At 42.1% G+C, this 14,275-nt stretch overlaps 1 protein-coding gene across 1 annotated transcript in view; it reads right to left on the bottom strand.

The window, feature by feature from the left end:
- The window catches only part of cfap74 (cilia and flagella associated protein 74), a 138,786-nt gene that overhangs the window by 104,368 nt on the left and 20,143 nt on the right, over positions 1–14,275 (bottom strand). The window contains exons 7-9 of the mRNA XM_016285216.1: positions 3,996–4,169; positions 3,305–3,415; positions 3,044–3,146 (exon numbers count right to left, since the gene is read on the bottom strand). Of these exons, the coding sequence (XP_016140702.1) occupies positions 3,044–3,146; positions 3,305–3,415; positions 3,996–4,169 (388 nt within the window). The remainder of the gene's footprint in view (positions 1–3,043; positions 3,147–3,304; positions 3,416–3,995; positions 4,170–14,275) is intronic.

The raw sequence follows: 14,275 nt of genomic DNA, 5'->3' as shown, positions 1-14,275 counted from the left end.
AAGAGGCCAAATCAACAGTTTGGTACACTCTAAGAAAAAAAGAATGCACTGGTGAGCTCAGCAAGCAACATAAAATTCATGAACGTTCACGGAGGACAACAGTGGTGGATGATCGGAGGATCCTTTCCATGGTAAAGCAAACTCTGTCACAATATCCAGCCAAGTGAAGAACACTCTCCAGGAGATAGGCATGTCACTGTCAAAGTCTACAATCAAGAGAAGACTATAGAGAGCAAATACAGAGGGTTTACCACAAGGTGCAAACAAGGCCAGATTAGACTTTGCCAAGAAACATCAAAAGCCAGACCATTTCTGGAAAAGTATTTTTTGGACTTCTGAAATTAAGATCAACCTGTACCAGAATGACAGGAAGAAAAAAATATGGAGAACGCTTGGAACAGCTCATGATACAACGCATACAACATCATCTGTGAAACATGGTGGAGTAGTGGGATGGCATGAGCATCATGCATGGCTTCCAGTGGCACTAGGTTACTGGTGTTTAGTGATGATGAGACAGAAGCAGCCAGAAGTGTTCTGAATTCTTAAGTGTATAGGGATATACTACCTCTGCCCAGATTCAATCAAATGGAGCAAAGTTAATTTAGCGGTGCTTCATAGTACAAATATACGATGACCCAAAATATACAGCAAAAGCAACCCAGATGTTTTTTAAGGTAAAAAAGTGGGATATTCTGCAATGGCCAAGACAATCTCCTGATCTCAACCCTGAGCATGCATTTTACTTGTTAAAGACAAAAGTAAAGGCAGAAAAACCCACAAACACACAACAACTGAAGTCAGCTGCAGTAAAGGCCTGGCAAAGCATCACAAAGGAGGAAACCCGATCTTTGGTTATGTCCATGAGTTCCAGGCTTAAGGAAGTCATTGCCTCCAAAGGATTTTCAACAAAATATAACAAATTGAACATTTTATTTATCATTATATTTATTTGTCCAATTACATTTGAACCCCTGAAAATGGGGGACTGTGCATAAAAATTGTTGTAATTCCTAAGCATGTTATGTTATATTTTTGTTCAACCCACTTGAATTAAAGCTTAAAGTCTGCAATTCAATTTCATCTTGATTGTTTCATTTTAATTCTATTCTGGTGGCATACAGAGCCAAAATTATGAACATTGTGTCAGTTTCCAAATATATATGGACCTGACTGTATATACACTGCTCAAAAAAATTAAAGAAACACTCTCAAAATAACATCAGATCTCAATAGGGAAAAATATCATGCTGGATACCTATACTGATATGGACTGGGTAATGTGTTAGGAACGAAAAGATGCCACATTGTTTGATGGAAATGAAAATGATCAACCTACAGAGGGCTGAATTCAAAGACACCCCAAAAAATCAAAGTGAAAAAATTATGCATCAGGCTAGTCCATTTTGCTGAAATTTCACTGCAGCAAATCAAAATGGTACTCAGTAGATTGTATGGCCCCCATGTGCTTGTATGCATGCCTGACAACTGCAGAGCATGCTCTTAATGAGACAACGGATGGTGTCCTGTGGTATTTCCTCCCTGATCTGGACCAGGGCATCACTCAGCTCCTGGACAATCTGAGGTGCAACCTGGCAGCATCGGATGGACCGAAACATAATGTCTCAGATGTGTTCTAATGGATTTAGGTCAGGCAAGCGTGGGGGCCAGTCAATGGTATCAATTCCTTCATCCTCCAGGAACTGCCTGCATCCTCTCGCCACATGAGGCCGGGCATTGTCGTGCACCAGCGTAGGGTCTGACAATGAGTCCAAGGATTTTATCCTGATACCTAATGGCAGTCTGGGTGCCATTGTCTAGCCTGTAGAGGTCTGTGCATCCCTCCATGGATATGCCTCCCCAGATCATCACTGACCCACCACAAAAACGTTCATGCTGAACGATGTAACAGGCAGCATAACATTCTGCACAGCTTCTCCAGACCCTTTCACGACTGTCACATGTGCTCAGGGTGAACCTGCTCTTTTGGTGTTCAAGGGCAAATGCCAATCATGCTCCACAGTGCCGGGCAGTGAGCACAGGGCCTACTAGAGGACGCCGGGCCCTCAGGCCACCGTCATGAAGTCTGTTTCTGATTGTTTGGTCAGAGACATTCACACCAGTGGCCTGCTGGAGGTTGTTTTGTAGGGATCTAGCAGTGCTCATCCTGTTCCTCCTTGCACAAAGGAGCAGATACCGGTCCTGCTGATGGGTTAAGGACCTTATACCGCTCGGTCTAGCTCTCCTAGAGTAAGTGCCTCTCTCCTGGAATCTCCATGCTCTTGAAACTGTGCTGGGAGACACAGCAAACCTTCTGGCAATGGCACGTATTGATGTGCCATCCTGGAGGAGTTGGACTGCCTGTGCAACCGCTGTAGGGTCCAGGTATCGCCTCATGCTACCAGTAGTGACACTGGTCCTAGCCAGATGCAAAACTGATGAAAAACAGTGGGGAAAAATGTCAGTGGCCTTCAACTGTCAAACCATTCCTGTTTTGGTGGGTTTCCCATTGTTGCCTATCTAGTGCACCTGTTGTTAATTTAAACAGGTTCCACTCAGACTCCATGTCTCCAGCCTCCCTAGGGATGAAGGAATACTTCCTCAAGAGGTGGAAGTTAAAAATCTTCTTAACAGGATCTTCTGCCAAATGTTCCTATTTCCCACCTACTATTTGTTTGAGTTTTTTATGGCCAATCCATGATGAGAACAAATGTCCTACAACAGAACACAGCTCAGGTTCAAATCAAGTAGGCCATTCTTCCCACTCACTCCTCTCTGTCATCACCAACATTGCCATTAAAGCCTTTGGTCTAACCCTTTGCTTTAGTCTAAGCATCTCCTTGAAGGTGATGAACCCACAAGGAGGTTAGTAAGCCCCATGCTGTTAGTTCATGTTGAGCCTGACTTGGCCCCATGGAGCACCATGATTAAGGCATTACACACATATTACAATTTAATAATAGTGTAATTCTTCAGGTTCTGCTTCCACAGACATGTCACAACTCCCAACTGAACAAACAACACATACGACTGAATTGAGTACCTGACTTGCAGCAAAACTGGCTTTAAGTGTCATCACTGCTGTCTGCCTCTTCTTTATTAGCTCCTTCCTCCTCTCTTCTGCCTCAGACGCTTTCTGTTTCATCCTAGAAAAACAAGAACTCTAAGAATAAGTTATATATTTCATTCTTTTGAATACACCATATAAAAATTTAGACTGGCTACAAATATGAAATCAGAATAATAAAAGTTGTAAATATAAAATAAAATGTAATAAATATAAAATAAAATATGCTGTAACTACCTCTGTAACGTCTGTTTGAGGTAGACAGCCACTTTGCGATGGCTAGCAAGAGCCTGTTGCTGTTGTTTCCTCTGAACATCCAACTCCAATTGTAAAGCCTTGTTATATTCTCTGTCACATGGAAGATCACACAAACAACATTGTTGTCTGAAAAATCAACAAACATTAAGAAAATTTCAATTAAAAGCTTTTTAAGTGGTGTTTGCCCACATACGACTCGCCTCTGTGATGCCAGGTTCTGTAAGAAAAAAAAAGAGGCCATTCTCCTTGTTGGCAGTAGGTTAAAGACTATTTACTTTGTGTAAACTTACAATAAGTAATCTGCCAAGATAATTTTAAGTCAGAAAAGTCCAATAAGATTAGCTTTTTTTTTTTTGTTTACTTAAATTGTTCTTTTGGTAAAGAAAAATAACAAATAGCTTCCTATATGAAATAGTTTCCTTCCTAATTGCTTTAAGGCACTTTGGTGTATACTGTAAATGCAAATGTGTTCACATTGCATAGCCTCCTTTGAAAATCTGTTTTACTGTACTTTCCATCAGGTAAAAATTCAACAAGTCTAAAAGTGACATGACGTAAAGTGTTAAGTGGCTCAGGGCAGGCTAAGTTATTTGTCTATGTTCAAAGAAAACTGCTGTGTATGTGATGAAAGCTTTGTGTAATTGTGTGACACATTTCATAATAAATTTACATTTTGTCATGTTGTGCTTTATGTCTACGTTCTTTGATAACATGCTTCTCTCGTTGGAGTCTGAGCTTTTGTTTCTTCTTGTCCTGAGACTGGACGTTCTTCTCCTCCAGCTCAAGCTCCTGACGCAGAGACGAGAAGCGACCCAGTTCTACTTCCACCTGACACAGCTCCAGCCTGAAAAGAAGGGCCAATTACAATCTACATTCCCAACAACAGTATGTACTGTATATCAGTGAACATCACAATAATGGTAATAATGTAGTTTGTGTAAACAGCATGCTTGCTTTTTTATTTCAGATGTGAGAATAACAGTGTAAAAGAACCTGTTGCAAAGAGAGCCAAAGCAAAGCAGCCCACTTGGTCATAGAAATGGGGATTCCTGCCTGCACAAGAACCTGGACCACAGCTAAGACCATGTGATGCACACACTACCATGAGTTATTTTATGTGATGGTTATATGTATTCTAAATAAACTACAAACAAAAAATATATAAATTTATTTTTTCCTCACATTCTTTCAAGTAGCAATTCCCTCTCAGTCACACACCTGACAGCTCATTATGCACCTCATTATGCGGGCCTTTGTCTTCTCAGGTGTGAATCACAGCATTATTCATGATCATTCACGCCTACTCGCATATACCTTTTCTACACAAAAAGTGTCTTAGAAAATTTAAATCAATATATTGTTTTCTGTGAATGAGTGAGTAAGATGATTTTCACATAATTTTGAAGCAAAAACTCTAGACTTCAAGATCCAGTTCTCAAAAGTCTTGTGATCAAATGTTCTGTATGTGTTTTATGGCCTTATTTCAGTGACTTTAAAATTGTAGTTTTTCACTAAACACGCATAAATGTTGTTTTCTCAAAAACACAATCACGTACATACATGCTGCTCACATATTATTGTAGCCCAGTTTGTGCTGATTACAGTGTTATTAAACTTTAGACATTCAAATGTTTGTAAGCAACTGAAAAAAGCACAAATGTCAGGGCATGTCAAAATTTTCCAGGCCCCAAAACACCCTCGACCCCAGAGGGTTAAGGGCTTTCAACTATGATTTGTATATTAAATCATACAGTGTAAAAAGGGAGTTTGATAAACATTGTATAATTGCATGACTGCAACAAAACTTAAAAAAATACAACATCATACCCAAGACCTCACTAACATACAATCACCTATTCAGTCTGTGTTTCGGGTGGTTCTTTGCCTCTACGTCATGCATTAAAATAATTTAATGCACAGCTAGCCATGCATTGTCCCATTTATACCAAGGTCATTTGCCAGCATTGACAAGTTAGAACAGTTGATGTTTGCAGTACACTATTTGACTGGAAGGGTAAAAATGCTGGTTATTTTTGTCAGTTATGGCTCATTAGATCCAGCATTCTGCCCGCTTTATAACAGACACAAAGATGAAGTAGTGTGGTAAGATCACAATTACTGAAAGAGAGAGAGAGAGATGAAAGTTGTGTGGGAATTACCTGCGTCTGTGTGTATCTCTCTACAAACAATGAAGATGTGAGTTTAGTTACTTCAAAAACATTGTGTGTTCTGTGCTCCTGAACGTTTCTGTGTGCACGCAGCTCGATCTCCGATCTCTGTGTGCGTGCGTTTGTGTGCGTCAATTAAAGGGTTAGTTCACTCAAAAATGAAAATTAGCCCATGTTTTACTCACCCTCAAGGCATCCTAGGTGTATGTCTTTCATACGAATCCAATCGGAGTTATTAAAAATTATCCTTGCTCTTCCAAGCTTTAGAATGGGAGTAGGCGGGTGTTTTTTTTTTTCAACTGTCCAAAAGACGTCAAATAAAGCGAGCACATCCATAATAGAACTTAGGATAACTATATAAAAGTTTACTAACATTTAACTAATTTTTAAATCCTTCAAAGCACACTTTTAGAAAATACAATAATAAAAGGCCTCTGTATATGTCATAAAGCAAGGCCAGACACAACGGGTAAGTGAAAGACAAGATGGTTTATTGGTACAGGATGTGGAGGAGTGGAATGGGTTAGATTAAGGCAGGTGAGTGTCAACAGAGTGAATGATTCCAGGGTTCTTATCCGAGTTCTTAGGGTGAGTGTCTGATGCTGGTTTCGTGGGAGATCGTGGAACAGCTTCCAAGGAGTCGTTGGAGGATCGCGGGAGAACCAGAAGGGAAGTCTTTCAAGGAGAATATTGTATAGAGAATCCAGGGCAGTCCATAGGTGTGAACGGTAGACCGGACAGTGAGTGACTGGGATGTGTGTGTATTTGTAGTGTGGCTTGATTGGTGACAACAGGTGCGGGTGATCAGAACTCAGGTGACTGTGATCGGGTGATTATCCGGGCTGGTGACTGCAGTGACTGTGATGAATCCCTGACAGTATATTTTTGCAGTAGTATAATTTATTTCAATGCACTAAACATCAATTTAAATCTCAGTGGTATTTAGTATACTTTTGCAATTGCACTGACGTATTACTGAAGTAGAAATATACTTTTAATTCGTGTATTTATAGTGTATAATTTTTACAATTTTATTTAGCACAAAAAAAAAAGAATGTACTACAAATGTACTTGCTGGTATTTAAGTATTTTTTTGTGCATTCAAGTATCCTTTTTTTTTCCTGGGATGCTTTGAGGGTAAGTAAAACACGGGCTAATTTTTATTTTTGGGAGAACTAACCCTTTAAAGCAGCACATAAATATAGAAGGGCAATTAAACTGACTTGAAACTACCTGTGCATTAAAGTTTTAATGCATACCTGCCAGCCAATTAGAATCGAGTATTCAGAGAGAACCGGTATAATATGAACTACTATATTGGAAGAGGCTCATAATAATGAAGTATTAACTACATTGAAGAACTGTGCTGAAGTATATCTGGCTTTCTCCTCCTTGTCCATGAGAATCTGCTGTGCCAGTTCCACATTTTGCATTTCGGAAGACAACAGTTCATCTGTGTTTTAATCTGTTTTTTTTTCTGTCATGCAGTGTGCAAAAAGCCTTCAGAGCAAAGTAGTTGTGCCTTGGTTCATGTGACTACAGTGTCACAATAGGTTGTGTCCCCATGGTGTATGCTGGGCTCTTCCATTATGCTGTGTTCTGTATTTTATAACAGTGTGTTTTAAACAATATTTTTTCTTGCTCATGCTTTGATACCTTCTGAGAACAGGAATTGTGCCTTAGTTTTCAATAGGGGTGGTTATGGGCTGTCAAGCATAAAGAGCGCACGACGAAGGAGTAGAGTCTAAGTAAGATCTTTTAATAAACAAACAGGGAGAAAACAAGAATATTGTCATGTTTTGCTACTGTGAGGAGCACGGAGACGAAGGACCAAGGAGATGAGGAGTGGAATTCAAACATATAGATTTTAATGAGCTTCCAGGTAACAAGGAAAACACGTAGCAAGGGTAGACATATATACAATTCCGGACGAGAGAGAACAGAACGGGCTAGAATTCAAATAGGGCAGATAACGAGGGGCAGACAGGTGAGGAGGATAATTGATAACAAGGAACACCTGGAACTAATAGAACTAAATGGGGACAGGACCCAGAAGGACCAAATAAGGGCAAGGAAGGCACATGGGGAGCAAAGCACACACAAAACAAGGAACAGAGTCTGACAAATATAGAGTAGACCAGGGGTGCCCAAACTCGGTCCTGGAGGGCCAGGTCCTGCAGAGTTTAGCTCCAACTTGCCTCAACACACCTGCCTTCAAGTTTCCTTCAACGTCGGACCAAAAGGCTGCGCATGAACACACTGCTCAAACTACAGCCGACTGCAAACTAACACGTGTCTTCTGCGCCTGCCTGAGAGGAATTAGCTGTCTATATCAGCAGCTATCCGTAGTAAATATTCATCATTCAAACGGAGCAACCGAAACAATGCTATAGGAGATATATGAAGATATATGAAATGTAAACAAAGCAGCGCTTTCTTACCATTTAGAATATTAGTTATGCTGATAACTTTAACATTTTAAGCGGCTCATATTCTTATGAAAATATTGGAATATTGGAATGCCTGGGTAAGATCACGTAATGTAAGAACAGCCTTCTGCCAGTGCCGCTCTCATTTACTTTCTCGTTTTCATTTCTTTCACTTTAATTCTTACTTACTCTTAAAGGCTTGGTGTGTCCCGGCCTTTAGAGGAAGTGCATTGGCATGGTTCAAATCGTACTTATCTCACCACCATCAATTTGTGGCAGTGAATGAAGAGGTCTCATACAATCACAAGTGCAGTATGGAGTACCTCAAGGCTCAGTACTAGGACCGTTACTTTTCTCGCTCTACATGTTACCCTTGGGAGATATTATTAAGAAACATGGTGTTAGCTTTCACTGTTATGCTGATGATACTCAGCTCTACATTTCTTCGCGGCCTGACGAAACATACCAATTTGCAAAACTAACGGAATGCATAGTTGATATAAAAAACTGTATGCCTAGTAATTTCTTACTATTAAATTCTGAAAACTAAACAAAGGTGTTAATTATAGGACCAAAAACATCCACATGTAATAACCGAGAATACTGTCTAATACTTTATGGCTGCTCTGACAATTCTTCGTCATCAGTTAGGAACCTAGGTGTGCTACTCGATAGCAATCATTCCTTTTGAAAGCCAAAATGCAGCAGCTAGAGTTCTTACTAAAACCAAGAAGTATGACCATATTACTATTAGCCCAGTTCTGTCAACACTGCACTGGCTCCCTATTAAACATTGTATACATTTTAAAATCTTGCTAATTACCTATTAAGCCCTGAATGGTTAGGACCTCAGTATTTGAGCAAGCTCTTATTGCATTGTAGTACTTCACATCTGCTACAATCTCAAAACTCTAGCGATTTGATAATACCTAGAATATCAAAATCAACTGCGGGCAGCAGATCCTTTTCCTATTTAGCTCCCAAACTATGGAACAATCTACCTAACACTGTCCGGGAGGCAGACACACTCTGTCAGTTTAAATCTAGATTAAAAACCCATCTCTTTAACTACTTTTCTCGCTCTACATGTTACCCTTGGGAGATATTATTAAGAAACATGGTGTTAGCTTTCACTGTTATGCTGATGATACTCAGCTCTACATTTCTTCGCGGCCTGACGAAACATACCAATTTGCAAAACTAACGGAATGCATAGTTGATATAAAAAACTGTATGCCTAGTAATTTCTTACTATTAAATTCTGAAAACTAAACAAAGGTGTTAATTATAGGACCAAAAACATCCACATGTAATAACCGAGAATACTGTCTAATACTTTATGGCTGCTCTGACAATTCTTCGTCATCAGTTAGGAACCTAGGTGTGCTACTCGATAGCAATCATTCCTTTTGAAAGCCAAAATGCAGCAGCTAGAGTTCTTACTAAAACCAAGAAGTATGACCATATTACTATTAGCCCAGTTCTGTCAACACTGCACTGGCTCCCTATTAAACATTGTATACATTTTAAAATCTTGCTAATTACCTATTAAGCCCTGAATGGTTAGGACCTCAGTATTTGAGCAAGCTCTTATTGCATTGTAGTACTTCACATCTGCTACAATCTCAAAACTCTAGCGATTTGATAATACCTAGAATATCAAAATCAACTGCGGGCAGCAGATCCTTTTCCTATTTAGCTCCCAAACTATGGAACAATCTACCTAACACTGTCCGGGAGGCAGACACACTCTGTCAGTTTAAATCTAGATTAAAAACCCATCTCTTTAACCTGGCTTACACATAACACACTAACACATCTCTATAATTCAAATCTCTTAAAGGATTCCGAGGTCATCGTAGCCACCAGATCCAGACTGTATGCAGATCAGATGGTCACTGCAGCCACCCCGATCCAGTCTGTATCCAGACCAGATGGTGGATCAGCACCAAGAGACAAACTTGACAGCCCTGAATGTCAGTGGACACCAGGACAACTAGATGAGCCCCAGAGACAGATCCCCTCCGAAGACCTCCTCACCTAGACGGCCATCAGGACAAGAGGAACCAGATATATCCTCTGCACAATCTGACTTTGTTGCAGCCTAGAATTAAACTCCTGGTTTCGTCTGGCCAAAGGAGAACGGAACACTATTTCAACACACAATTTTCCTGTTTAATACTGTAAAGCTGCTTTGACAAAATCTGCACTGTAAAATGCGCTATATAAATAATGGTGACTTGACTTGACTTGACCCAGACGGCAGCCAGGACAGCGGCCCACGTGGGAATCGCCGGAGGGAGAAGCCATGGTCTGGCGGAGACGGAGCCTGTGGAAGAGGAGCCCAGGACGGAGAATCGCAGAGCCAGGGAGACAACGAGGATCCGGAGGGCCAAGGCGGAGCTGATGGCTCATGTGACTGAGGCAGAGGCGGGGATTCAGAAGACAGCGGCAGAACCAGAGCAACAGAGGACCAAGGTGAAGCAGGAGGGAAGGAGAAGGGTCGACGACTGACCAAGGCAGAGCCAGAGGGACAAGGGAGCACGGTGGAGCCAGTGTGATGACAGGCCACAGTGGAGATGAAGGAACTAGGAGCCAAGGCGGAGACGATCGGTCAAAGAACTGAGGTGGAATCCAGGCCTCGGAGGCTGGAGGCAGAGACTGGGGATCCTCACACCTAGGTGGAGCTAGAGACTGGAAGGCCCGAGGCGGATCAAAGCACCCGGATGGCACTGACTGAGGGTGAGCTCAGGGACTGACAGGAACCAGTGAAGACAGGGCTGATGAACTGGCTGGCTTTAGGAGAGGAGGCAGCAGAGGGAGGCTGGGAGGGAACACAGGTGAACAGTAGCTTAGAGCAGTGTTTCCCAACCTTTTTTTAGTCGCGGCACACTTTGGAAATTTTAACAAATTTGTGGCACCCTACAAAATTGATTTTGTCACAATACTTGAATTTCTAACTTCGATATGATACTTTGAAAGGTATAGATACTCGGTACAGCAGGCAAGAACTGCAGAATATACTGTCATACAGATATTTTTAATATTATTACATTTTTTTGTCCATCAATGGTGGCAATCAGTAGGCTAATTTCTAATGAAGAGACCAATTTATATGACAGATTTTAATGTAGGCTTTTATTCATATGTAAACATTGTTTAATTACCATTATAACTAGCTATCTCACATATTTTTGCTCACTCAGTGTATTTTTGATTTTACAGTGGGGTAATTTTGTTGCAGTAGCACGAGACAGTTTCATAGCTTTGAATTGAATAGAAAATGACAAGTAAGCAGTCAGTAATAAAATAAGAACAAATAAAGAAATTACTAATAATAGCACAAATAGAAAATAACGATAGGCCTACAAATGATATAAATTGCTTTTTAGTTTTTCAGGTAGGTCTAACGACGAGTAATGGTGTAGCGACTGAGCGGAGCGCACACGCATAGAAAATACGCAGAGAGTCACACCACGTGAAAGTGAAACCTGAGCGGTGAACTAATTATCGGCAGCCGGAAATTCAACATCAGAAATGGATATTATATAATAGATGCTTTTTTGAACATTTTAGCGATTTAAAAATATTAAAAAAGGAAACACTAGAAACACTGGAGGTTCAGGGGAATTGGAAACAACCTTTCCAAACCAGTCAATAAAATCCTTCTCAAATAAGTTTCTGATAAAAGTTCCCAGAGGCCAGCTGCAGCTCAACCTCAGTAGCTGGAGTGTGGGTGGAGTCCCTATCAGCTCCCTCAATCTCGACGAGGACTCCGACGACTCCATGTTGCTGACTCATGCACCTGGTCAGACGTTTCATCAAGCTTGGGCTATGGGGCGAAGTTTGGCTCTGTCGCTTCCGTTAGTGCTGGCTCCTTGATCACAGCGGGTACGGGCTGTGGGCTCTGGAGTACTAGCCATGTAGTGGAGTGATGGCTGGCTGGGCTTTGGGTCGGGAGTGGGGCTGGTGAAGTCCTCTTCGGCGAGGCAGGCGGTGAATGGTGATCCACTATTCACCAACACCCACTCCACAAATGTGGCGAAATCTTCCTTGGGATCGTCTGCTGGCAGGCGTGCCTTATACCACTCACTCAGGCTTGGTGTAGTAAAAAACACAAAGCGAGCGGTGTTTTAAAGTCAGAGGTCAACTAAAGCAAACACTGACCTCGATAATGGTAACAAACTAAAATGAAAACATCTAAAGTCAATCTGGTTATCAATGCGTGAAGCTGGTAATGTTGCTTGTCTAGTTGTTTGTAGTTCTTGTAATTCTGCTCGTCTCATCTCTTTTTTCAGTTCTTGTTTTTCTTTCTTTCAGTAGTTCTGCTTGTTAACAGCAGATGTTCATCACTAATGCTCAATCATCACCCAATTAATCAACTAATTACCTCATTAACTTTAACACACTTTTTTAACAATCTCAGTGTGGATTAACACTGAGCAGTGTTAATTTAACACAGAATAGACAGGAAGCAAATTGGGGACAGAGAGAGGAGGGCAGGATCGGGAAAGCACCACAAGCCAGGACAAAAAAAAAACTATTTTGGTGTTCGGCCGAATAAGCGAAAAGACAGAATAAATTGTACTGAACAATGACGTGACGTGACCAAATAGAGGCACACAATAATGCAGCAAACATGTCGGCAGAGTGGAAGCATTTAAAACTAAAAAAATTATTAAAAGCACCAACAGTGAGAGAGTGTCACGGTTCACACACACGAGGAACACGGGAACGAAGGAGCAAGGAGACACGGAGTAAAGTAACTCAAAAGGGTTTATTGAACAAAGGCTTGGGATCACAGGACTCGACACATCAGGATGACAGAATGACGTTTAACGACTGACAAAGAACAAGAACTAGAACACACTTTAAATACACAGGAACTGATGAGGGGAAGACAAGGGACACCTGGAACTAATGACAATTAACATTGGAAACACCTGGGAACAATGAATTCAAAGCACGAGATAGAGAAACTGGATAACGGAGCACATAGGGAGCAAAGACAAATAAACACCTAATGTGCACAGACTACTATGCGTTCAGGGTAGACGCTTGTATGTCTTCGAGGGCCAAGTGAGCCAAGTGTCCACAGATTTTCCGTGGACAGTGCCTTTTTATGCCAATGAAGCCATTTTACACGCTCTGATGCATACGAAACTGCCGGACGGTGTTTCCTGAGCACTGTACTGTAGGTATTACTCAATAAAATCACCGTATTTATGACATATGACCTATTAATGCATGGTCCACGGAAAGCCCGCCCCCTCAAACGCTACGTGGGCCCGCTTTGGTCTCCATGGGGCCCACGGGGCCCGAGATATAGGCCCTGAACCATATGTGATGCCTCACTCGCGCCACTTGTGCCAGAACTCAATGGGGCCTCCTTTCCAAACGGAACCTGATAGAAACACCGGACCACTTCCGTCATGCTTGGGGCCCCTCTGGCAGACACTCCCACAACAGTCCCACCCACCCACCCTCCCGGTCCACGTAAAGCCTGTGGAGGCCCCTTCGGGTGGGCATGCAGTGGTGAAAGTCACTAAAATCCAACTCCAATTCACAACATCAGCAAGTGACACCTGTAACTTACTTGACCGGACCTACATAGGCTTTCAATGGACAGACCTTTTTTGAGGTAAATATGAATATTGATGAGATGTAATGTATATGAACTTGTCAGACGGTGTTTCCCGAGTGTAGCACTGTAAGTTTTGCATAATAAAATGATTATAAACTTAAATTATGACTTGTTAATGCATTGTCCACGGAAAGCCAGTGGAGGCCCCGTCAAATAAGTTACGGGTGGGCAAGTGACAAGTGACGGCTGTAACTTATTTGACGGGCCTCCACAGGCTTTCCATGGACAGTGCATTTTTATGCAAATTAAGCTATTTCACTGCTGGACGGCGTTTCCTGAGCACTGTATAGATGGTAAAACCTGGCCCAGAGTCTGACATTACTCCCCCCTCCCAGAAGGCGTGTACTCGCGCCACTGAAACATCAAATGGGGAGGGGGGGTGGTCGCTCTGGAGACCTCTAGGAGTAGGGTTACCAGACGGGAGGTCTCCAGAGCGGGGCACCATGGTGGATCTGTCAGCTCTGGGTGCCAAGGCGGAAGAGGGACCACAGGAGGACATGGCGGAGTAGGGAACACAGGAGGCCATGGCGGAGTGGGGACTTCAGGAAGACATGGTGGTGCAGGCAGTTCAGGAGGTCATGGCGGAGCAGCCTTCGCCCCCGCCTCGGCCTCTATGGCTGGAGCCCTACTACCCCCCCAAAAAAAATACTTGGAGACGTTTACAGGTTCCGAGGCCCTCCGTGGGCCAGGACCGGGGACTGGAGCCCTC

Source organism: Sinocyclocheilus grahami, unplaced genomic scaffold (assembly GCF_001515645.1).
Source record: "Sinocyclocheilus grahami isolate Dianchi unplaced genomic scaffold, SAMN03320097.WGS_v1.1 scaffold194.1, whole genome shotgun sequence".
In the NCBI taxonomy this organism is placed as follows: domain Eukaryota; kingdom Metazoa; phylum Chordata; class Actinopteri; order Cypriniformes; family Cyprinidae; genus Sinocyclocheilus; species Sinocyclocheilus grahami.
This window is presented reverse-complemented; position numbering and strand designations above follow the sequence as displayed.